Raw genomic sequence first — 25,930 nt, 5'->3', positions numbered from 1 at the left:
CCCTTCAGCAAACACAGAGTATGCACCTGCTGCAGGCAGAACCCCTGACCGGGCACCAGGAGAGAGGCAGTTTAGAGGGGAGGGTCCCTGCTCTAGTGGGGCAGAGAGAGAGCTCTACTACACTATCTTATGGTGCAAGTCCTGATGGAAAGGGAGGCATCAGGGAGGGCTCCCTGGAGGAGGAGGTGGCGTCTGGGCAGTCATCTGTGCTGCCCTTCTCTATCCCATCCTCCATCTCCTGCAGGACACTTTGGGTATTTACAGACAGACACTGGGTCCTGGGGAGGGAGGGGGGGGCCTCAGCCTGAGGGGAGCCTGCTTCGGGCTCTTGGGGTCCCCCCTCTCTGCAGTCCGCTACCCAGTTCCCTTCTCCCATCTGCAGCGCCGGCCGCCCAACCCCCTCTGTTGGCTTCCCTCCTTCCACCTTGTTCTGCAATGCCATTTACAGACTAACAGCCCCTCTCTGACCTGCCCCCCGCCGGCTCCATAAATCTCATGCTGGCGTTAAAAAGCCGGACCTGGGCCCACTTCCTCCCAGTGCCTCTTCCTGCTATAGGAGCCCATCCATCTCTGTCAGGAGCCGCGGCTTCTGTAAACACCTGCCCCTCCCCAGCCCCCAGTGCATTACCGTCCTGGGGTCTGGGGGGTGGGGGGCTGGCTCCATCGTCCCCCCTGAGCTACACAGCTGGGTGGGTGCCAAGCTCTCTGCAGAGCCCTGCTCAGCCCAGGAGCTACATATGGGGGCCGGTTTCTTCTCTGGGGGCCTATGGAAAGGGCCTAGTGACCCTGGGAACCCTTTCCCCTTTGGGGGTGCCTTCAGCCAGGCAAGGGCTGGCCAGGCCCTTCTCCTGGGACACTCACAAACTATCATCCCCCCTATCTCAGGGAAGATTCTAGGGGAACAGATGACAAACAACCTTCAGTGTGTGCCCCGGGCCATCTACCAGAGGCTTCAAGAAGAGCAGTCAAGCAGGTAGTCAACAAGCCTTTGGTAAGCAAGTCCCATGTGCCAGGTGCTGTGCTAAGTGGGGGGAGGGGTACAAAGAGAGGCACCAGTCCTGTGCCTGCTCTTGGGGAGCTGCCAGTGCGATGAGGCCCGGCCCACCCTCTCCTAGCACAAGTAACCTGCTGTCTCTGCTCCCCTGACATGGCCCCTGGGGTCCCTTCCAGTCCCAGGGACGGGGGCGCTAGGTGACCGCAGCTCAAATCCAGCCGCAGACTCTTACTAGATGAGGGATTCTGGGCCTTGATTGTGCCCAGCCTCAGTTTCCCCATCTATACAGTGGTGACAATAATGTCCCCAGGACCCATCCCACAGACATTGTGAGGCTCCAATGGGAACCTGGCGAGCCCTGGATTGTCACAGGGATGTCAGATGTTGGGGCACACATGTCCTCCCCACACCCTTTCTGCAGGGCAGGGCAGGGAGGCAGCTGGCATGTGGGGGAGAGTTCAAAGGCAGAGCCCATTAGAAAACACTGCTCATCCCATGCAGCATCTTGGCCTTGGGATGTCCTTGCTCCCCAGGGACACCTCTTATGTCCAGCCTGACACTCAGCCAGGGAGACCCTCCCCTCAGCCTGTTTCTCGTCCTCTCTCTGCCAGCTGTGTCCTCTCCACCGAGCAGTCCTTGCTACAGAGGGGACGTGCCTAGAGGGGCAGTCACAGCTCCCTGCCCTGGCTCTTCCCAGCCCACAGGCCCCCTTGGACTATGGGCATTTGTTCTGCCCAGCTTTCGGAGGGTCTTGGGCCTCAGGAGCTTGACCTTAAGGTCTGAAGCCTGAAGAACCAGGTACAAACTCTGGCTCTGTCACTCCTGACCCGTGAGACCCCGGCATTTAAGCCCCTCGGGGCCGTGGTCTCTTCCTGAGGAAAAGGCCGTACTAGCCGATGTCCAAGGTCCTGCCCGGCTCTCATGCTAGGGTCTCCTGGAGGGCAGAGAGGGTTTTCTCACTGTCTTTGTATTTCAGTGTCTGCCTGATGAGTGGGGACAGGGACTGGACCTGGTATCTACCTGAAAAGGGAACTCCTAGGTGAAGAAACTTTTACCAATGCAGAGCGACACCTTCTTTGCAGTTGAGAGCACGTGGTGACTTATCCAGGGTCAGGGGCAGGCCTGGAACACAGGCCTTCCCATGGCTGTTTCTCACTTGGCACACGGTAAGAAGAGTGAACGCTTGCTGAATGAGTGAGCAAGCGATCGAGCACAGCAAGGGAGAGGGTACTGGACTTGAGACCCAGGCCCGACTCTTGCCTCTGATGCTTCTGAACAGCAGACTTAAGACCCATGTCCTGAGATGGTCGAGGGGCTCACATGGGACAATGACTGATGAAGCGCTTTGTAAATGTCGTGTGACGTGGTCGATGCCATTCTCCCGCTCGTTAAAGCACTCACTGTGCGCCAGGCCCCAGGGAGCCAGAGCCAGGCCTCCCAAGGACATAGGGTCTGCCCAACAGGAACGTCCTCTACACCTCACCTCAGGACTAAGGACGGGAGGCATTGTTGGGAAGGGAAAACAGCTCTCAGGAACAAACAGGCCCCCCAGCTCCCCAGGGTGGACAGCTCTTAATGCGCCTCTTATTTATTCCTGACCGATGACCCTTTTATTTTTCCCCCTTTTAAAACCTGGCCTCGGCCCCGCCACCCGCCACCGCCTGCGGTAAACACAACCCCCGGGGATTTATCCTCCAGCCCATTAACCTCCGCTCCCTGGCCCACCAATCATTTCTCCACGCCACCACGGAGCCCAGGAGGGAGGCTGGGGCAGCCTGGCCCCTGCGGCAGGAGCAGGAGCCTGTGGATGCAGGGGGCACCGGGGCCTGGGCAGGGAGGCAGCATGCCAGGCCTCTGCCTTGGCATCTGGGCTGTGGCCAAGTACCAAGCATGCGATCAGGTGCCCGGGCCACAGGGAGACTCAGGTTCCTCCCTCCCAGAGACACCTGTTCTCTTCTGGGGCTGGGACCAAACCAAGACATCTTGGTGTCCCAGCCCTGGCCCGAGCCCATCCCCTGGGACCCCTCTGGGGGGCCTGATGAGACTCCTGGGTCTGAATGTCCTGGCCCTGGGGCTAAGGTGGCTGGATGGGCTCGTACTTAGCTCCCTCAGACAGGGCTTGTGTCTGGAATATCCTGGACCCCCAACCTCGGAGGGAACACACTTGGGTGAGCCAGGAGACGGCAGTTGGCATGATGTAGGGGCAGAGGGGGCACTGGGCGCAACATCCTGGGTTCAGAGACTCTCGGGGCTACTTAGTGGATGGGTGACCTTGAACAAGCTGGGTCCCAGGCCTGAGCCTCAGTCTCCTTGTCTGTAAAATGAGGGCCTCCTCCGAGGTCTGAGCCCGGTCATCCTCTACATACAGAGCAGGGGCTGAGGGGGGCACCTGGGAGGAGAACGGTGTGGGGAGGGGAGAGGGAGCAGAAGAGACACTGAGAGAGGGAGGGAAGTGTGGGAGGGGGGATGTGGATGGAGGGGCACAAACCCCATAGGGAAGGGCCTGGCATGTTAGCTGACTTGTCCAAGGTCACGCAACCAGTTTATGTCACTGGTAGAACTTGAACCCAGATCTTTGGCGTTCCCAGGATGGCTCTCTAGCCACTACACCATGGATGCCTCAAGAGTAATATTTGCTAGCATTCTTTAAGGTTTGGTTTGCAAAGTGCTTGGGAGAAGGGAACAAGCATTTATTAAGCACCTACTGTGTACTAAACACTTCATATACATTAGCTGATTTCACACTCACAACCCTGGGAGATAGGTGTTATTATTATCCCTGTTTTATAAATGGAGAAACTGAGGCACAGGGCAGTCAAGTGACTTCCCAGGGTCACATGGCTAGTGAGTTCCTGCATCTGGATCAGAACTCAGGACTTCTATTCTCCAAGGACATCACCCTGTTCAGCATATCGCCGACAATCCCAGCCAGCTTTGGCTTGAATACCCCCAAGGAAGGGAAGCTCACCACCTACTGAGGCAGTCTATTCTAACTCCCCTTTTAAGGGAGTTTGGGGGTCTGAGAGTGGCTTCTCTACAACATTCCCCTCTGGGGTCCCCAGAACAAGTCTGATCCTGCTTTCATGGGATAAACCTGCGGACACCCAAAGGCCCAGCCATGGATTTTCCTTCTCCTCCTGTCCCCACCATCCCTCCCAACACCCAAGTTTCTCTTTTCCAGGTCAAACACCCCCAGTGGTGTTGTTGTTGTTTTTTTTAAAGTGAGGCAATTGGGGTTAAGTGACTTGCCCAGGGTCACACAGCTAGTAAGTGTCAAGGGTCTGAGGCCGGATTTGAACTCAGGTACTCCTGACTCCAGGGCCGGTGCTCTATCTGACCCCCACTGTCTTAACTGATCCTGGAACAGGAAAGGAAGAGAGAGAGAAAAGAGGCAGCGGGGAGGGGAAGCGGGTGATGGATCTGCACACGCGGAGGATGGACTGACTGTGTGGGTCAAGCATGGAGGGACAGGATGGGGACCAGCACCCCAAGGAGCCCCCAAAACAGAGCGAGGTCACACTCACCGCCGCCGCCTCCGAGCAGGGAGCTGTTGGCTGTAAGAGAAGGACACAAGGTTAGTGAGAGGCATCGGAGCGAGAGCCCGACCTCCTCCCAGGGGGCCTCCCTGCCAGGGAGGAGCAAGCATGCCAGCAGCTCGGGGTCCTTGGGCACAAGCAGTGCCAGTTGGTGAAGGAGGAACCAGCAAGCTGTCATGACCCTGAGTCAGGCTCCGCCTGGATGGCGAAGGACAAGGGCTCCTGGGCGCAGAGACGACGGAGAGGATTGCCCTCCACCCAAAGCCAAACCTAGGCTGGGGCCCTGAGGACTTGAGCCCAGGGAGCCAACCCGCAGGGGGCACACCGACTACCCACCTGGAGCCTCGGGGTCCTCCACGAGCCCTGCCTTGGGAGGCCCCGCAGCTCCCTCCATGCCCCATTCCCCAGCTAAGCCCCTCCGGGCTCCCAGGAGTATCCTGAGGGGAATAACCCAGGGCCCCCCACGCTGGGACTGCCAGCCATGGCTATGAAACCCAGGGCAGACTGCCTTCTGCCCGCTGCTCCCCTGCCTCTTCCCAGGCCCCTGAACCCAGATGGACCCAAGTGTCCCATGCAGCGTCCCTCCCCAACCTCCCCCAAATCTGTCCCAGCATCAAGACTGTGGCCAAGAGTTCAGGTAACACAGCACAATGTGACAGGCAGGCAGAAAATATAGTGCAATACACACTTATTCAGCACCCACTGTATGCAGAGCCCAGGAGAGTTTAGACCACACGTGGTCCTTGTCTTTTGTCCACAGTCTAGTGGCAGAGAAGAGGCCAGTCCAGAGATCCAGAAAAGACAATGTAGAGTAACCCGTCTGGGTTAGGCTTGGGGCGGGTGTGTACACACACACACACACACACACACACACCCCCCAGGAACAGATGAGGTGCCAGGCCAGGTGTGGAACGCCGGACACTGTGCTTGGCTCCCCAGCCTTGCAGACTGTCCTACTGTCCATGGTGTACATGGCGCCCATGTCCCATCATGCCCTGGGCGGTAGCTCTTGATCGGTCCAGGACAAAGGACAGAGGCTCCCTTTGCCTTGTCCGTCAGCTTATGGTTACTGCATGTGCCAGACTCACACATTAACATGGAGTGAAAAAGGGGGGTGTGCAGCACGAGCCTGGGTCACTCCTCACGGCCCAGCTGGGTCATAGGAGGTGCCCCAGGCCAGCCCACAAGGGGAGGGGAACGAAGCAAGACGGAGCCACGGCCTGGACCTTCCTCAACACCCTCCTTGGATAAGCTTCTAAGACCCCAGAACCCAGGATCTCGGGGCTCAGGGGTGGCTCCGGGCTGATGGGTCCCAGGTGGTCTTTCTCTACTTTCCACTGAATGCCTCTGCTCTCCTGGTGAGTGCCCTGCACGCAAACCTGGAATCGGCTCATTCCTGGATGCATGAATAATGGGGTGCTGAGGGGGGGCAGAGCACCAGCATGGCAGGACCCCACTGCCCCTGAGTTCCTGGGCATTCTGTGCCTGGCACCCTGGCCATGGCCCATTCTGGGCAAGCCGTCCCCCCGGATATGGCTGTGTTTGGGAGTGAGACGATGCCCCGTGCAGGTGATGCTGAAGTGCCTCCACCCCCCACCCTCCACTTGTCCCCTTCCTTCAGCTCTCCCCCCACCTCCAATGCCTGAATCGTACCGGCCGCCTGGCTGGCAGGCCGAGCCGGAGCTGACAGACCTTCAGAAGGATGCCAACTTGCAGAGCGAGGCCTGTCAATCTTCCTCACGGCATTTAATCGGCTGCCCCCTTACTTCTCCTGCCCTAATCGAGGCTGTCTGTCTCCGCAGGCCTCCCAGGCCTTGGTGCGGCAGCCTTGGCTCTGGAGAGCACCCAGCTCCAGGCTTGCCCAGCCCCTGCCCCTGGCCCCGGGCTGGGCACAGGCGGGGTGGTCTGGTCCTGGGGTGGTGCCTGGGAAGTGATACTGGTTCTGGGGTTCAGAGAAGCCTCGGGTAGAAGCTAAGAAACACTCATGGTTGATAGTGATCAGAGGAAGAGTTGAACCCGGGCCAGCCCCGGAAGCAGCCCAATAGGCAGTGAGATAAGGGAGGCTCCCAGAGGTGCCCACCATGGATGAGAAGAGCCTAGCCCTGAGGAATCCAGCCCCATCATTTTTTTTTTTTTTTTTTAGTGAGGCAATTGGGGTTAAGTGACTTGCCCGGGGTCACACAGCTAGTAAGTGTTAAGTGTCTGAGGCCGGATTTGAACTCAGGTACTCCTGAATCCAGGGCCGGTGCTCTATCCACTGCGCCACCTAGCTGCCCCCAGCCCCATCATTTTACCGGTGGGAGAACCACAGGGGTGGGGGGGCCTTGGGCTTTCAGAATCACCAGATGCAGTGGGTGGGGTGGCTGGTCAGCCCTTTCCCAGAAGGAATCCCCCCTACAGGGTGCCTGAGCTTGAAGTCCTCTAGGGACGGGAAGCTCACCCCCTCACCAGCCCTGCCCCAACACAGCCCATTGGCTCTGATCAACATCAAGCCCGAAGGTCTCTCAGCCATAATCCCTCTGCTGAGCTCTGCTCCTGGGCCCCAGGGCAGATCCTCCTACAGAGACTAACCTAAGACAGAAATCGTGCCCCACCAGCTCCCCGAGCTGATCCCTTCACCCCATGCCCTTCTAGCCTGTCACCCCCTTCCCATCTCATCTGTCGATGGGGGGCTGGGCCTCCTGAATGCAGAGCCAAGCCCAGCAGCAAGGGGAAGCCCCAGGCCTTCAGGGCTGAAAATGGAGCGCGGCTTGACTCTTCATACTCTGAGGGGGGCGGGCAGGCTGGGGAGACTGGGGGGCAGGCTGGGAGGCAGGCTGGGGGGGGCAGACGGGGGAGACTGGGGGACAGGCTGGGAGGCAGGCTGGGGGGGGCAGGCAGGGGAGACTGGGGGGCAGGCTGGGAGGCAGGCTGGGGGGGCAGGCAGGGGAGACTGGGGGGCAGGCTGGGGGGGCAGGTGGGGCAGACTGGGGGGCAGGCTGGGAGGCAGGCTGGGGGGGCAGACGGGGGAGACTGGGGGACAGGCTGGGGGGCAGGCAGGGGAGACTGGGGGGCAGGCTGGGAGGCAGGCTGGAGTGACAGGCTGGGGAAACTGGGGGGGACAGTCTGGAGAGACAGGCTAGGGAGACTGGGAGGCAGGCTGGGGGGGGGCAGGCGGGAGAGACTGGGGGGCAGGCGGGGGAGACTGGGGGGCAGGCGGGGCTGGATGAGTGAGGCAGTCACAGCAGGAGGCCTGGGGTGAAGCGGCTCCCAGGGAGCTGGGGAAGTCACCTTCCGTCCTGTCTGTCCAATCAGCACCTATTGAGTACCTGCTGTATACCGGGCACCTCAAGTGTCTGCCTTGGAGGAACTGTCCTCTCAGGTGAGGCCAAGGGAAGTGAAGCTGGTCCAGAGGACAGAAGGCCAAGAACCAGGGGGAGCAGGGAAAGCCCCCCCAAGGGCCCACGAGCCTGAAGGAAGCCGGGGCCCAGGAGGGCACGCTGGGCAGGGCACGGAGAGGACACTGAGTCCCAAGGTTGGGCACAGGAAGGGCGGCAGCCCGGCCTCAGCCCCCTGTTCTAGAACCAGGGCCTGACCGTGACTGCTGTGGCACTTCCGGAGAATGTTCTCTGGGGCCCGTGGACTCACATTTTACTAGCGCTTTCCAAAGGGTGGGCTGGTGGGGGAGGCTGAGGGAGGAACAGGGCAGAGGAAGGCCTGGGAGGATGGGAGGGCGGAGACGCGGCCTGGGGGGCTGCTAGGACCACGGGGAGGATGCCAAGCCAGGCCTGGTCTCTTGGAGCTGACAGTTCCTCGCTCGGGGAGTAATTAATTCCACGGCTGAAAACCCAGGGCTGCAAGTTACCACGTTACTTGGGAGATTAATACAAGGAGCTAATTAAGATGGAGAGTGAGCGAGCGAGCGGCTCAGCCCTCCCTGAGCAGGGGAGGGGCACCGTGGGGAGGGTGAGGGGGGCAGGGACAGAAAGAGAGGAAATGGGGGGAGGTCCCAAGAGGTGGGCTGTGGGTCTAGGGTCGCCCCGGCCTCTAACCCAAGGCAGAGAGGGAGAGGTGGAGAGATTCAGAGAGTAACACCAAAAAATGGGGAGGTGGAGTGGGAGAGACAGAGACAGAGGGAGACAGAGGGAGGAGAGAGAGAGACAAAGAGAGACACAGAGAGACAGAAACAAAATCAGAGAGACAGACACACAGAGATAGAGAGAGGTGGAGAGACAGAGAAAGAAACAGAGACTGAGGGAGAGAGAAAGAGAAAGCAGGAGAGACAGAGACAGTGACAGGGAGGAAGAGAGAGACAAAGACAGAAAGAGAGCAGAAGAGACAGAGCCGTGCTCCACCCCCCCCCCCACACACACCCAGGGAACCACTTATCCCCAGTTCAGTGTTGGGCTCTGTTCCTTTCCCTCGGGCAGGGGTCTCACTCTCCGTGCCGCCCTCACCCCTCCTCCCCTTACACACCTGCCTCACACCTGCACGCACACACCCCTTCAAGGACACCAGCCCCCCTGATCCAGGGGCGCCCTCCCTTCTCCCCTCACCCCCTATTACTTCTGGTTTTTTTTTTTGTTTTTTTTTTTTCGGTAAGGCAATTGGGGTTAAGTGACTTGCCCAGGGTCACACAGCTAGTAAGTGTTAAGTGTCTGAGGCCGGATTTGAACTCAGGTACTCCTGACTCCAGGGCTGGTGCTCTATCCACTGCGCCACCTAGCTGCCCCCCCTATTACTTCTAGAATGAAAGACTCTCCTGTCTGACTTTCCCCATGGGGTTTGAGGCCCTCTTTCTTGGAGGACTTCATAGGCCGCCCCCTCCTTTATTCTCCATTCCAGGAGTGTGACCCCCCCACGGGGGGTCCCCGTGAGGCTCGGCCCAGGTGTGCCTCCTCCCAGAAGCTTCCACTGGGTCTTACGTTTCTTCACAGAACAGAAGCTCTTGGGGATCAGGGCAGAACCAGCCCAGTGCCCAGCACAGGCAGGGACAGCAGCAAGGCCACGGAGCTGCATTTGCATCCCTGAGTGAGGCCTCAGTCCACGCTCCCCTGGGGGCTGCCAGAGCTTGCCCTCTGCTGGCCCTTCCCCACCTCCCTCCCCATCACGTCTCTCTCTTAATTAACACTGGCCGCAAATGAGCTGGCACCGGTTCAGACGCAGGAAGGCGTGCCAGTGGACTGGCAGCTGGCCTCTGAGAGGAGGGGGGCCGAGGCCCACCCTGCCTGCTCCCTCCAGGGGGCTGGGGCTCAAGGACACTCTGACCCCCGGCTAGTGTTAGCCCAGGCTTCTCAGAGCTGCTCAAAGACACTGCCCTCCCAGAGGAGGAGAGCAAGGTCCTAGCTCCAGCCCCAGCCCCCATCAGTGCCCAGGGTGCCAGGCACAGAGGACTTGTCCAGGCAGAGCCTCAGAGTAACAGGCCCCTGCTCTGGGGCTTGTAATCCTGCCTCAGGAGCCCCTCCCTTCAAAGCATCCTGAGCCCTCAACACTGAGAACCAGAGAAACTGGCACCTCCTGATGGCCAGCAAGGGCGGGAAGAAGCAGAGGCAGGAAATACAGAAAGTTTAGAGGGATGGATGTCAGAAGGGTCTATAAACAGGGAATGGCAGGGCTGGGAAAGGCCTTAGGACAGGGGATGTCAGAGCTGGGAGAACCTTAGAACAGGGGATGTCAGAGCTGGGAGGGGCCTTAGGATAGGGGATGTCAGGGCTGGGAGGGGCCTTAGGATAGGGGATGTCAGGGCTGGGAGGGGCCTTAGGACAGGGGATGTCAGGGCTGGGAGGGCCCTTAGGACAGGGGATGTCAGGGCTGGGAGGGGCCTTAGGACAGGGGATGTCAGGGCTGGGAGGGCCCTTAGGACAGGGGATGGCAGAGCTGGGAGGGGCCTTAGGACAGGGGATGGCAGAGCTGGGAGGGCCCTTAGGACAGGGGATGGCAGAGCTGGGAGGGGCCTTAGGATAGGGGATGTCAGGGCTGGGAGGGGCCTTAGGACAGGGGATGGCAGAGCTGGGAGAGGCCTCAAAACACCTCTCTTCAGCCTTGGTTTCCTCCTCTGTCAAAAGACAAGGCTGGCCTTGGGTCTATAAGCCTCTGATGGCCAGATTCTTGAGCCCTGGTGTAGGTGGATATTGTCTCCTGGGGAGGGAGCCAGTCCTGGGGTCTGGCTGTGCCAAACCCCATGAGATTTCTGGGGATCCCAGACTTTAAGGGGGAGCCTCAAAGGCCTCTGGTCCATCCATTCCCTTCATTTGCCAGATGGGGGAATTCTGGGTGACAGAAAGAGGCTTCCTAGAGAGAATGTGGCAGGGCCAAGACTTGAACCCAGAACTTTGGACTTCTGGCTGCACTGCTTCCTGCCTTTTGATGTTATTTAAGCTCCACCCCCCACCCCGCCCCCAGGTGCTCTGTGTCCTGCAGACCTGTTCAATGATGACAACCTCAAGTGATTCTATTTGGCCAAGGGGAGAAATTGCCTCCCCACCCCGCCAGGCCTCACTGACCACAGAGGGCCAAGCTCCTCAGTCTTCTTATACCACTGCCCTCCACACCATCCATGGCTCAGAGACACCAGCCTCCTGGGTGATACATCTCCAGACTCCAGGCCTTTGCACGGACTGATCGTCACACCGGGCACGCTTGGCTTCCTTCAGGGCTCAGCTCAAAGCCCACTGTCTTCTGAGGAGGCCTCCCATGGTCCCTGGCCCCACTGCGGGTGCCTTCCTCCCCTGGATCCCTGTAACTCTGCCCCTCTCAGGCCTCGGAGCACTGAGTGTGACTGCAGAAAGGCTGCATGAAGGAAGGTGTGGAGAGTCAGGAGGCCTGGGTCCCAGCTGCTCTGCTGCCCCATGCTGGCTGTGTGACCCCGGGAAGGCCACTTCACTCCCGGCTGCTCCAGGTAAATGCCTAGGACGGTAAGTCCCTGAGTGGGTGTGGGTCTGCATTGGAAGCACTCTGCGCTAGGTCCCTAGCATCCTTTCTGGGTGACTTAGCCCCTGCCTCAGTTTCCCCATCTGTAAAAACGAGGGAGTTGGGCTACATATTCCTACCAGCCTCTGCTCTAAAGTCACCTCTGGCACCATCTGGGTGACCTGAGCTGCCTCCTCTCCCTTGTCTGTTCCTCAGGCTGCAGAGTAAGGCCTGGGCTCCCCTCTGTCCCTCCGACACTAGGTCCATCCCTTCCCCTTTGAGCCCCTCACTCCAGCCCCAGGACGGTGGGGAGGGGAAGGCCCAGGGAACCAGCTGGACACCCTGAGCTTTCCCAAGGCCACTCGACCTCTGGAAGGAGACCAACCCCTCCCCCTCCCCCCGCTGCCCGCCACAGTGAGCCAAGCTGCCCACGGACTGTCCAGCCATCCCTTCTCCAGAAATGCTGCCGTGGTTGTTCCCTGATGAGGGAATAAATCCTTCCCGGGACCAGCCTGAGTGTGGGGGGGGTGTTGGTGGGGAGGGCCTGGCACCAAGGTGCCCTGTGCCGGGGAGGGAGAGCAGCGGGAGACCAGCGACCCAAGGAAATCGCTGAGACAGGTTGGCGGAGGAGGGAAGCAGCCAGGGTGAGGAGGGGGCCCGGCCTCCGCCGTGGGGAGTAACCTGGCCCGGACGCGCTTCAACAGACCCCCCCCTGGGCCCATCATCCCAACCAGAGCCGCCCTCCATGGTGTCACCTTGGAAACTGGACATCAATCGGAATGAGACTGGGCGGCCACAGGGCCGAACATACATGTCTGGAACCTAGAACCCTGAATCTGGAATCATAGTACCTGGCTTCAGATCCCAACTGCTCCTGGCTGCTGTGATGAAGGCCCTAAGGGCCTAGACCAGACAACCCTTGGGGTCCTTCCCGGCTCATTTTTTTTTTTTTGGTGAGGCAATTAGGGTTAAGTGACTTGCCTAGGGTCACACAGCTAGTAAGTGTTAAGTGTTTGAGGCCAGATTTGAACTCAGGTCCTCCTGACTCCAGGGCCAGCGCTCTATCCACTGTGCCACCTAGCTGCCCCATTCCCGGCTCATTTTAACAAGAGGTCAGTGACTTGTCCAGGATCACTAGGTGTCCAAGCCAGGATTTGAATCCTGCTCTTCCTGATTCCAAGTCATTCCTTGTGCATGTGACCAAGGAGGCAATTGGCCTATACCCTGACCCTCCTCCAGCTCTCATCAATCAACACCCATACCACCCCCAACTGGATGTTGAAGAAGAGGGAAATGATCTGAAGCCCTGAATTATTCTACCTGCCCCCCCCAATATTTGGGCCTTGGAAGACCATATCTGCCCTGCAATATAGTCACTGTTGTTTGTCCTTCATTCCTAGGATCCTTTTTTTTTTTGGTGAGGCAAGTGGGGTTAAGTGACTTACCCAGGGTCACACAGCTAGTAAGCTAGTAAGTGGAGCTTAAAAAACATCAAAAGGCAGGAAGCAGTGCAGCCAGAAGTCCAAAGTTCTGGGTTCAAGTCTTGGCCCTGCCACATTCTCTCTAGGAAGCCTCTTTCTGTCACCCAGAATTCCTCCATTTGAACTCAGATCCCCAGATTTGAACTCAGGTACTCCTGAATCCAGGGCCGGTGCTCTATCCACTGTACCACCTAGCAGCCCATGTCCTTCATTCCTGAAGAGGACCATGATATTGGGGTGATGTCATGACTCCACTGAATTGGATTGAAGTGAGGGGGCGCTATGCAAGGTCACCAGCCTCTCTCTCTCCTCCACAGCCAGCTGGGTCCAGTGGTGAGATATACATCACGATCACTGGAGATGGTACCAGATGTTTAAGGCAACTGGGGTTAAGTGACTTTCTCAGGTTTATACAGCTAGTAAGTGTTTGCTGTGAAATTTGAACTCAGGTCCTTGACTCCAGGGCCAGTGCTCTATCCACTGCACCACCTAGCTGCCCCCAACCCCCCAATAGCTAGGGCCCAGGAAGACCCCAGCTGCCCCCAATGTCTACCTTTATACCAGCACTTCAATCCCCTAGTCTGAGAACCCCACCTCGCCCTATATGGAGTGCATGGTATAGCGGTCCTAGTTTTTCTATAGAATGCCCCAGACCGGGAGGGTTGCTCAGCTCTCTTCCAGATGAGATTAACGGCCCAGATGCATAGGGCAGGCAGAGGCGTCCCCCTGGCCTCTGACTCCACCCTTCCCTCATCATTCCTCCAGCCAATCAGCCAACAGGAGCAGGAGATGCCTCTGTCAAGTCCATTGCCACCCCCTTCTCCCTCCCACCTGGGGTAATTCGATCGATGGCTCCCTAACAGAGCTCCCGGCCTCTGGCCCTCCTGCTCCCATCCATCCTGCCTAGGCTGCCAGATCAATCTTGTTAATGCACTGCTTGCCTTCCATCACTCTCCTGCTCAAGTACCGACAATTGCTCCCCAGTGCCCACAGGACCAAGCCCAGTTCAATTCAGCAAACATTTATTAAGTGGCTGCTACGCCCCAGGCCTCTGCCTCCCATATCTCATGGAGGAGACCTGAGGTTTGCAAAAAGAGCATGAGCTGGGGGCTGCTACCATGCTGGAGAAGGGGATGGAGGAATGCCACTTTCTGGGTACTGGCCCAGCTGAGGGCAGAGAGAGCACCCAAGGGCTGCCACCAGCACTGAGGGGAGGAAGGCTGGGCTTCCTCCTGCAGGCCCTGGGGAGCCACTGAAGGTATGTGAGCAGGGGAGTGGTGGGGGGCTCCCAGCCTTTGTGCTGTGGCCAATCACAAACCCAGACAAAGTACAGGCTGGGCCCTTCCTCGGGCTGGGTTCAGACCCTGTCTGCAGCCAGCAGCCCTCCTCAGAGTGGTGGGTGGTTGCCAGGCAATGCCCGCCCCAGGCTAGCTCCCTGCTTCCTCAGCTTGTCTGGGATGAAGGAAGAAAGGCCCTTGTCTGTCCGGGTCCGGGTCCAGGTCCCGTGTCTGGAGCAGGTCCACACTGCTCTGTTCCCAGCCCCTCACACAGAAGGATGCAGAGCAGAGAAAGCTGGCACCAGAGACAGAGAGGCCAACTACGCAGTGCCTGGCCTCAGGACGTGCAGACCCAGCTCTGCCTGAGTGACCTGCCTCTTGGGGTGGAGATGTAACCTTTGCGGGGGCCAGGGAAGCTTGGATATGGTTCCTCAAGAGGAAGTTTGGAAATAATCCAAGGAAATGCTGAATTTCAGCTTGAAGTCACTGAAAATGAAGATGTGCTTTTAAAACCCCACCCAAGGTCACAGACCCCCTGAAATCTATCCATGGACCCCCAAGGTTAAGTAAGAGCCCCTGGGCTAGAGAAGGACTTTGTTCCAAACCACATCCTGCTCCAATCTGGCCCAACCCTCCTCATTCTGTATGGCATAGAAGCGACAGAGCTCAAGTGACAGGCCCAAGTTCACACAGCCAGGTGGAAGCTGGGCTAGGATTAGAACCCAGAACGATCTGATCCCAGATTCTGTGCATTAAAGGCCCTCCTTCTGAGGCACCTAGGTCTGCATTCATCTCTGACTTTGAGGCTTAATTATTATCCTCTCTGAACCGACATTTTCTCTAAAAGCTCCAATGTTCTTTACAATACTTACACCCCCCCTCCCCTCAAATGGCTGGGTCCTCCAAGAATCACTGGCTGGCACCCACGTCCTGGCCTAGATTGTATCTTCTCAGTAGTCACATTAGCATAACCATTAGCATCTCTAAAACCTAATTACCTTGCAAGCTCTGCCCCAGCCAGACTGGGGGCTGGTTGCAATCCCCATAAGGTTTTTGCAGAGAGATCTGAGTTTACTTCCTTTTTCTTGGGGGGGGGGCACATGGTAGGCAGTGGGAGGCATAAAGCTGAGCCCCTGTCATCTGGTGACATCAGAAGGAAGGTCCCTCTGAGATGCAAGGGGAGACAAACCAGGAGGGGACAGCTCCTGGATGCTGGGTGGAGCCCAGATGTTGAGGAACAGAAGCCAAGAGGGGCCAAGCAGGGCCTTCAGGCGACTGGTCAGGGAAAGACCAGAATGTAGGACCACTGAGGAGAAAGTATGAGAAAGAGTAAGTAGGGCAGACGGTACCTGAGCACCAGTGTGACCATCCTTGTACTTCCTACCTCACGAAGAAAACAGAAATGGGAGGTTAATCACCGTGTGTGTGTGTGTGTGTGTGTGTGTGTGTGTGTGTGTGTGTGTGTGTATGCTTGTTGTTGTCCAGTTCACGGACTGTGCTTGGAGCTTTCTTGGCAAGGATACTAGAGTGGTTTGCCATTTCCTTCTCTAGTGGATTAAGGCAAACACAGTTTTTTTTTTTTAGTGAGGCAATTGGGGTTAAGTGACTTGCCCAGGGTCACACAGCTAGTAAGTGTTAAGTGTCTGAGGCCGGATTTGAACTCAGGTCCTCCTGAATCCAGGGCCAGTGCTCTATCCACTGTGCCACCTAGCTGCCCCAAGGCAAACACAGTTTAATCGGCTTCCCCAAGGTCACCCAGTGAATAAGTGTCTGAGGCTGGATTCGAACTCAGGCCTTCCTGACTCCAGGCCCATCCACTGAGCCATGTGGCTGTCTCGGGTGTGTGTCACATGACAGTAAATACCACCTACCCCTATCTGTGGGTTATAAATTACAATTTGTTATTAGAGACAGGGCCTGAAGCTATGATTTCACTAATAGAGGAACTCCCAGGTGAGGTAAGTCCCTTCACCAATGGAGGTGGCACCTTTTCTGTAAGTTACAGTCTTTGAGAATTTCCCAGCCGTGTATGCCAGGGAAGGAGGGGCTTAGACAAGGGTCTCCCTGGCTTTATAGACAACTCTATACCCATTACCCCTGGTGAATCCTTAAGACTATATTAAGACAGAGGCAGCTAGGTGGCTCAGTGGATAAAGCACTGGCTCTGGATTCAGGAGGACCTGAGTTCAAAGCCGGCCTCAGACACTTGACACTTACTAGCTGTATGACCCTGGGCAGGTCACTTAACCCTCAGTGCCCCCCCAAAACCAAAACCAAAACAAACAAGACTATATTAAGGCAAACATTAGTATTATCACTATCACACCCAATGCCCAACACTTGGGTGGCCCAATGAGACCTCAGTGGGTGTCTTCCCTCTGGTCAGTGTCCGTGGCAGCCTATCCATGGCTCCTCCCCTCATGTGAGAACCCTTCCATGGGTCCTCCACGGAGGATCCACCCCATCCCTACTCACTGGCAGCCTCCCTCGGGGCCTTTTCACATGCTGCTCTGTCCATCTGTCGCCCCTCACTCTTGCCACATGACCAAGCAGTCCACCTCCCTTTTCCTCAATGTCATCCCTTCTGTCTTCCAGAACCCAAGTGCGCTGCATGGACGAGGGGCGTCGCTTCAGCCCCTGGAGCTGGAGAGATGATCTTTCTCATTTTACAGTTGGGAAAGCTGAGATTCACCCAGGTAGGGCAGGATTAGAACCCGGGGTTGGGTTAAGGCTAGGCCTATGGAAAGGAAAATCTGGGGATCTGCAGAGAGACTCCATCTATGCCAAGGGGCTTCCTCTGCAAGGGACCGTGAAGCAGGAGGCTGGCAAGACCAAAGCTGACTAAAGAGGATTTTGTCAAATCTCAGATTAAAACTGCAGAAGGCGCCTCGGCTGGCCCTGCATGACCCCTGACCTCAGGGCCTGGCTGCCTGGTGGTGAAACAGGGAGAGGGTAAAGAGCAGAGAAGAGGATGGGCATTTCTGGGGGGCCAGGAAACCCGCTGGACACACATCTCTGTAACATGGGCCCGACTGCACCCTGGCTGACACTCCTAACGCTGCTAGTCAAGACTACTGATTCAGCCTCGGGGGTGGCAAATTGGTACCATGTTAAAGGAGTGAAAGGACTTCCTGAGCCTCAGTTTCCTCGTCTGTAAAATGAGCAGAAGGGAATAGTAAAGCCAGTATCTTTGCCAAGAAAACCCCAAATGGGGTCAGGGAGGGTTGGACATGACTGACATGACTGAACAACAAAGAGTGTAACATTCCACTCTTGTAGTCCCCCAAGCCGAGCCGATAAGAAGGGAGTGGGGAGAACTGCAAACCTTCTGGCCGAGATAAGGCTCACCTGCAGGAGCCTGGAGGGAAGTTTCACTGGTTTGGGAATGAATTCAGGCCCTCATCACTACTTCTGCCACGTCTCTCCTAACTCCCATCTACCCTCCACACCGCTGCCAAAGTGGTTTTCAACTGCTGGGCTGACCCTGGTCATTCCCCTACTCAATGAACTTCTATAGCTAGCTCCCTATGACCTCTGGGAGGAAGTAGGCCCTAGCCTAGTACTCACTATTCCCCTCCCTGCCCGCCCTGATCCAGCCAGCTTTCCAGCTCTGGGCACACAGAGCTCCACCTCCACACTTTTGTAATGGCTGTCCCTTGTGCCTCCCAGCCAGCTCAGAGTATCCCTCACCCCCTCAAGCACCAACCCCCTCTCCTGATCCCCAAACGCTGTGGGTGCCCTCCATCCACAATGACTTCTTTAGCATTTCACCCAGGGGCCTAGCATACAGTCGGTGCCTAATAAATGGCGGCATGTACAAGCCCTATAGATGTGAGCTCAGGTCTTCTGAGAAGCCAGAGGAGCATTCCTGTAGGGCATCTAGAGGGAGGGGAGGCGTGTAGTCAAGAGGGCACTTGGACTCTCAGCAGTGCAATGACCCCAGACAATCCCAAGGGCCTAATGACAAGCTTACTATGCACCCCCATAGAAAGAACTGATAACCAGAGCACTTGTGGACTGCACCTATATAACCTGGCTGCGGTTTTGTGGAGGGGGGAGGAAAGGAGAAAAATTCGGAACTCTAAATCTTATGTAAATGAATGTTGAAAACTGCCCTTACATGTAACTGGAAAAATTAAATAAACGTTTGTTGCAAAGAAAGGGGGGGGGGGGGCACTTGGGTTCCAACCCTGCCCTTCCAAGCTGAGTGACCTCGGCCAAGCCGCTTCCGTCTGTGCCACGGAATTCTCCTCCACCCAGTGGGCACGGCCGCCTCTGAAGCGCCCGCCCGGCAGAGTGGCTGGAAGGATGCCCGAGGGAGGCCTCTCGGCACCGTCGCTATCCCAGAAGCCACCTGTCAGGGGCGCTTGTTTTCTCCCCCGCCGGGCGTTTCCCCAGGAGAGGAGGCCTCTGGGAGCAGCCGGTGCGAGCAGCCCAGCCCGGGAAGGCTCCCCTCCCCCCCCCAAGGCTCCCCTGCCCCTCTGCCGCTCCCTCCCTCCAGGAGTCTCCCTCGGAGGCAGGGGCTGCTGCCGGGCCTGCCATTGGTATGCAGAGCCACTGCCCAGGCTTCTTCCAAGCCTCGGCTTTATGCTCCGACGCCTGTTTTAAGAATCCCTCCTCGGCATCAGGCGTTGCGGTTGCCGAGCAACCACATCACAGACATCCTTCCTCAACACTCCTGGCCCCTCCCTGCCTTCCTCCCCAGCTCCCTCCGCCCCTCCCCTCCCCTCCCCTCCTGCTGCCGGTTTATGGCCGGCCTCAGATCAATTTCATTTTCCTGCCCCCTCCCCCACCCTCCGGGCTCACTTCACCCGTGGGGCCCTCCTGGTACAGGGCTCACAGGCTCGCGGACCTCAGACCTAGGGCTCAGGGCCCGTGTGTGCCCTGGGCTCTTTAAACACGGGACACAGCAGGCTCCCAGGGAAGGGGGGACCCCAGGATTGGGAGTTGGGCCCATGGGGCCCTCTGGGCTGGGAAGTGAATCTGCCTCCTCCCCGCCTTTCTGTCCTACATTGACCGCATCAGAGACAGGGTCTGTCGACCGGTCAGCTTCATCACAGCAGGGGAGCCGCTCTGAGGGAGGGAGAGAGGGAAAATCAGCCCGGAGGCTGGTGGGCAGAACATCTGAAGTCAGGCAGCTGGATTTCCAAAAGGAATGAGACACAGAGAGACAGAGAGAGACAGAGACAGAGCAGGCCGGTGAGAGAAGGGCAAGGGGCTCCTGGGTTCCTAAAATTTCAAGCCAGAGGGAACCCGGGGCATCATGCAGGTCATGGCTTTCTTCTCTCAGAATAGAAGGCCAGTGTCTACAGGGGCAAACGCCTTCCCTCAAGTCACACAGACAGTAATAAAGTTAGGTGACCCAGTCAGGTGGGACTCCAAATTCAGTGTGGTTACACAGGGCCCAGGAGCCCACCATTTCCCAAAGGTTTAAATCAAGCAACAGGATGACTGCAGACAGCCTGTTTGGATTTCTCTGATGGGAGGCTGATGCCCATGTCCAGGCAGAACCAGCACCTGGGGACAGGAATGCAGGATGTTTGGGTCCCTTTTTGTAACTCTGCCTATTTTTTGGGGGGGGAGGCAATTGGGGTTAAGTGATCTGCCCAGGGTCACACAGCCAGTAAGTGTTAAGTGTCTGAAGCCAGATTTGAACTCAGGTCCTCCTGACTCCAGGGCTGGTGCTCTATCCATTGCGCCACCCAGCTGCCCCTGCCTATTTTTTTTTAAGTGAGGCAATTGGGGTTAAGTGACTTGCCCAAGGTCACACAGCTACTAAGTGTTAAGTGTCTGAGGCCAGATTTGAACTCAGGTACTCCTGACTCCAGGGCTGGTGCTCTATCCATTGCGCCACCTAGCTGTCCCCCCCTGCCTATTTTTAATACCAGAGAATACCACTCTCTGAAGCACACTCCCTTTGAGATAAGTCAAGTCACATATGTCACAGGGAACGCAAACCAGGGGCTGGAATTAATAAACCATGTGCAGACCCCACCAAGATCTTTTTTTGCACACTAGCAGTCTTTGAGGTCATATTTATTTTGTCTGGTTTTGTTTTTGTTTTTGTGGGGCAATGGGGGTTAAGTGACTTGCCCAAGGTCACACAGCTAGTACGTGTCAAGTGTCTGGGGCCGGTCAAGTGTCTGAGGCCGTATTTTGTCTGAAAGGCAGGTGCTCCAACATCTCTACATTCATAGAAGAGAAATATCTGTGTTTATCTAGTGGAGGAGAAAGCCACTCTCACTGCCCTTAGACCAAGTCTTTCCTGGCCTGGTCCTGATACAACCTCCCCAGGGTTCCCTTGGCTCTGGGCGGGGCCAGGCAGTCAGCCCCACCCAAGCTGACTCCCCAGGTGATTCCACCACTTATTTTCCAGAGAATGTGCTTTGACAAAGGAAAGAGGCTCCAGGGAGGATGGAAAGAGTGGGGTGGGGCATTCTGAAAAAGGATGGGGGAAGGACTCCAGTAAGGGATAATGGATAGGACCCAAGATTGAGAAATGGAGGCCTTGGATCAAATCTGTTTTGCCACTTATGACCAAATGACCCTGGGTTCAAAACAGCAACAGACATTGAACAGAGACAAGTGTAAAGCACTAGACATGGTTCCAGACAATCCAACAGTGCATGCAGTAGGCCAAAAGCACTCCTTAGATGCCTCATCATAGAATGGGCCCTTGGAGGCCATGCCAGTGGAACGTAGGCTGAAAAGGATTGAAATACTATCCCGGTGAGAGGCTGAGCCGGCTGGCCAAGAGGGAGCTCAACTAAGTGTGGGAAGGCTCCATTTCCGGAGGCTGGCTGATAAATGACTCTGTTGGTCATCACGACCCAACAAACAAAGAAAAACCCAAAATGGCCCTCGGTCCTGCAGGCACCCCTGTGTGTCCACCTGGAGAAGGACAGAAGGGCTGAAAAGAGGAGCTAGTCTATAGACTGTCAATACACATTGACGGTTGGTTCTCTAAGCGGGAGGTCTTTAGCCAATGACCAATGAGTTGACATTATTGGAGGCACCAGACCACGTCTCTATTGACATCCTTCTAATAAACGAAACCCGGAGCAACAAGGAAGATGCAGACATATAGAAAGAAGGCAAATAAAGGAGTTGGCAGGGTTGGTTTCATCATGGACCCAAACACAAGAAATCCTTGGTCATTTCATATTGCAAGGAACGGGATGAGTAGAAGATGGCAGCTACCAGCCGCTTATGAGCCATGTGCGGTTGCCTAAGACAGAAAAATTCTACAGAGGGGGTCGAGGGGTCAACAAGAAGGTCCACACCAACAAACACCTATAGCAGAATCTCCAGGTTGAAAATGGCCCTGGTAGCATTTGCTCCAACCCATTTCTGAGGGGGAGAAAATCAGCTCTAAGATAAGCCTGACCAGCTGGGTGATTCTGATGTTAGTCTGAAGACCTCTAATGAGAAGAGACTCGATACCCCTAGAGATCAGCCCTTCTGCTTTGGAAGAGCCCTAACTGTTTGGAAACATTTCCTGACATCAGCCTAAGTCTTCCTCTTGGCAACCTCCACCCTCTTTCATATATTGGCCTTCGAATACTTGAAGACAGCCAAGTTGTGCACACCTCTGTCCCCCCAACCCCCCCCCCCCAGCCCTTTCTTCTCCAGGCTAAGCATCCCCACGTTCTTCCAACTGGTGGTCTTATGTCGTGAACTCATGGTCCCCAATACCTGATGATATCAATGCAATGACAGGAGCATACTGAACTGGTGACGGATGTAGGAGAAGTTTCTGGATCAATTAACTCATTATAGCAAATTAGAAAATCAATGCTAAATTAGAAGAAAGGATAAAGATGAGAGGACAATGCAATTATAATATAGCTCCTACCTAACTGCTGATGAACCCAAATGGGAAATGGATAAAGGACAAGATATCGACATGGATTATCATTATTTCCTACAGAATTCTGACGTATAAAACAATCACAATAATAGAGAGGTTTTTTTTAAAAGTACATTTATATAGGGGCAGCTCGGTGCTGCAGTGGATAAAGCACCGGCCCTGGATTCAGGAATACCTGAGTTCAAATCCAGCCTCGGACACTTGACACTTAATAGCTCTGTGACCCTGGGCAAGTCACTTAACCCTCAACGCCCCGCAAAATAAATAAATAAATAAATAATAAAAGTACATTTATATGATGCTTTTTTAAAAATTTTATTTTATTTTTGAGGAAATTGGGGTTAAGTGACTTGCCCAGGGTCACACAGCTAGTTAAGTGTTAAGTGTCTGAGGCTGGATTTGAACTCAGGTCCTCCTGAATCCAGGGCCGGTGTTCTATCTATTGCGCCACCTAGCTGCCCCTATATGATGCTTTTAAGGTTTGCAAAGCACTTTACTAATGTTATCTCATTTGATCCCCACAGCCACCCTATGATGTAGGTACTGTTATAATTTATAGAGATGGAAACTGAGGCATAGTAGGGTTGAGTGAATTGTCTAGTGTAACCAAGATAGGAAAGATCTGAAGGTGGATTTGAACTCAGGTCTTCCTGATTCCAAGTCCAATGCTCTGTCCTACTACCCTTAAGCCAGAACCATCCCAGTTAGCAGACATATGACCAAGGTACCAAGCAGGGAGAGACAGACAGCAGCTAATGGCAACACCACTTTAGAATATGACTCAGTTCCAAAATTTAAGGAGGATGCTTGAGCATTATGAACCAAACTCCCTCATCAAACAGTGAAGAACAGTGATATGAGAAAAAAACAAATCACTAGAAAACTAGGTGTCAAAACAAAGTCAGATCATGCGCCAAGAATATTTATAGATAAAACTGGGAGAACCAAAGAAAAGGTAGGATCTGTCCACATTCCTCTAACGAGCTGTCCTCACTGGTGATGGGCTCACAACATTTGCATTCAGTCCCTGAGAGGTCCAAAAAGATCGTGACAGGCTAAAGTGCTGTCACACTAAGACCAGGCTTAATTAATCAATCAATAAACATTTCTTAAGTACCTACTATGTGCCAGACACTGGGGATACAAAAGGGGGCAAGACAGTTCCTGCCCTCAAGGATTTTATAAATTAATGGGAACAAATGTAAAGTCTCACCCCTGGGTTCAAAATATCAATTTCACAAGTATAAGCTGAGAGAGGCAAGGTTAGACAGAAGCTTGTCTGAGAACAATCCGTGAGTTTCAGCAGACTGCAACTTCAACAGGAGTCAGCAATGTGATGTGGAAACAAAAAAAAACAAAACAGAAAACCCTAAAGTTGGGCTATGTCAGGAGAGAAACACCTTCCAGGAATAAGGAGTTTCAGGTTCCTGTCTATTCCCTCTTGGTCTGGCCCTATCTGGAGCCTTGCATTTAGTCCCAGGTGCTGTATTTTAGGATGGGCACTGATGGTCAGGAAAGTATTCCATGACTTTGAACTTGGAAAAGATGGCCCCCCAAAAGGGCACTGATGAATGACTGATCAATAACCACCACGCTGTCCTCTTCTTCTTATCCTTACAGGATCTTTAAGAGCACAGCCTACATATAAACTGCATTTCCTTGATGAAAATATGAGATGAGAACAGGCAGGCTTCCTGTTCATTTTAAACGGCAGATCACATATTCATAGTTACCCAACTGACTGAACAATACAGAGAATATAGGATCCAACTGGGTTTATTATTGGTTGTTTACCCAAAAAAGCGTCTAACTAGATTAACTGAAATGGCCTCCAAAGGGTTCTTTCTCCAACAAGGAGTCTTGTGTGATGTCCAGCCAAATTCCTTGATTCCAATGGACGGTGAGCCCCTTAAAGACAGACTGTTTCTGCCTTTCTCTGTATCCCTGGTACTTAGCACGGTCCCTGGCACGCAGGAGCCACTTAACAAATGCATGTGGACCAGATGGGACAGGTGCGAGCTCCGGGGTCAACTTTTGTTCAACAGTTCTTTGCTTATCAACAAAAGGGAAAATGAGGCATCCCCCCTGGTCCCAGAAGATGTATTGCACAGAATCAGAGTAGAATTTGTCCTACATCCGTGGGGCTGGTAAAATCCTTCAGTGGCTCCTGTTTACAGGAGGCAGCATATGGATGCCGCCAAGCTCCAGAAGACAATGGAGCCTCTTTCTCAAGACCCACGATCCCTCCAAAGAGATCAGACTAGAAGCCTATAGGAGAGAAGCTAAAGAAACAAGATCTACAATGTTGAGGCTTTGTCATACAGCCAGTTGGGGAGCCTACTGAGGCATCCATCAATCTGGGCTGGGGCTGGGTGCCGAAAGGAAGTGGAAGAAGAGAAACTGTGTAGAGTCCTCAGTGGTGCCAAGCCGCTCCCTGAGACAAAAGCTCATTTTGCTAACACCAATAGTCGCCTAGCGATGCTAGATGGCTGTGAGTCATGGGCACCCCACAAGCTCTGGAGATTCTAAACCCCAGGGGATCCAAAAGGCAATGGAGAAGCAAGAGTGGGTCTGAGCAGGCTATAAGATGATATGTATTATGTGTACAGGAAATGCCTTTGAAGAGGTCATCCAGGAAATGAATGGGTACAAAGAGAAGCAGGCTAGTTATATCAACCAGAGAAGACTGACTCTATCTATCCATCCATCCATCCATCATCTATTGATCCACCACCACACTTACATACATACACACACACACACACACACACACACACACTTACATACATACACATAAGCATAAAGGAAACAGATACAAAGAAGTTTTAGGGGATGGGCACTACCTGAGGTGGGGGAGACAGAGAAAGGAGGTGGAGCCTGAGTGAATGATCTTAAGGGTCACCCTGTCTGCCCCCTTTACTGTACGGATGCCTCCAACCTCTAACACTCACCTGGATTGTCAGCCTTTCTGCTTTCTCTGACCACCCCAGCCTCAATCATTCCCATCCTCATCTGATCTCCTCCAATAATTATTACTTGGGCTGTTCCTCTGACTATCAGATCATGCACTGCCTTGGGCCCAGCTCTTCCTTTTGTTGCCTTCTACTATTATTTAAACGATGTTATTGTTATTTAAATGGGAAAGCAGTCTGCAATTTCCCAAGTGAAATCTAGCTGATTTTGTATTCTGCCTTTTCAATGCCAGGCTCACTGTCCATCTGCAGTGTCTGTTTCGGGTTTATGGACTGGCTGTTTGATGGCACCCCCTACTATGGGCAGGGTGGGGGCCTCCTGCACCCTCTCGGGTTACCCTGGGGAGGCTGGGATCTCATGGAGGAGGCCCTTGATGAGGGTGCTGCCCATGCTCACCCGCTGCTTCTGGCCATCACCTTGGCCTGTCTTTTGAATACCAATATCCTTCTGGTAAAGATCAAAGGCTGCAAATGATGGAAGACCACAATCCCCAGGGAAGCCACTCTGCGGGTGACCCAAAGGCAACAGAGAGAGACACAGGACGGGTCTGGGAGGCCAAGGCATGTGACCGAGGCTAACTCAGAGGCAGGAAGAGGCCTGTGGAGGGGGGTGATAAATGGACAGCCGGGGTGTGGCACCCACAGAATACTGGGTGACCTGGGAGTGGGAGGCCTCCAGCATGCCGGGTCAGTGAATCTGACAGACAGTGATCCCGGGAGGGCATCCCAGGTGGTGAAGGACCTCCAGCTCACACTAGAAAAGACCCAGCTGAAGAGCTAGTGGTGTTTTAGCTCAGACACGAGAAGGTTGGGGTGGGGGGCCAACTGCCTCGAGGTCTCAGGGGCGACACAAGCACAGTCCCCAGTTTCTATACTAAAAGGAGATGGGGTGTTTCCTCCATCCTCCTCCAG

The 25,930-nt window shown here is 55.0% G+C and overlaps 1 protein-coding gene across 2 annotated transcripts in view; it reads right to left on the bottom strand.

The window, feature by feature from the left end:
• The window catches only part of MACROD1 (mono-ADP ribosylhydrolase 1), a 217,889-nt gene that overhangs the window by 20,252 nt on the left and 171,707 nt on the right, over positions 1 to 25,930 (bottom strand). For both annotated transcript variants that reach the window (XM_043971023.1, XM_043971024.1), the window contains exon 4: positions 4,519 to 4,548. In XM_043971023.1, coding sequence (XP_043826958.1) covers positions 4,519 to 4,548 — 30 coding nt within the window. The remainder of the gene's footprint in view (positions 1 to 4,518; positions 4,549 to 25,930) is intronic.

The sequence above is a fragment of the Dromiciops gliroides genome, chromosome 6 (assembly GCF_019393635.1).
Source record: "Dromiciops gliroides isolate mDroGli1 chromosome 6, mDroGli1.pri, whole genome shotgun sequence".
Lineage (NCBI taxonomy): Eukaryota > Metazoa > Chordata > Mammalia > Microbiotheria > Microbiotheriidae > Dromiciops > Dromiciops gliroides.
The sequence above is the reverse complement of the archived record's forward strand: the minus strand, read 5'-3'. Positions and strand labels throughout refer to the sequence as shown.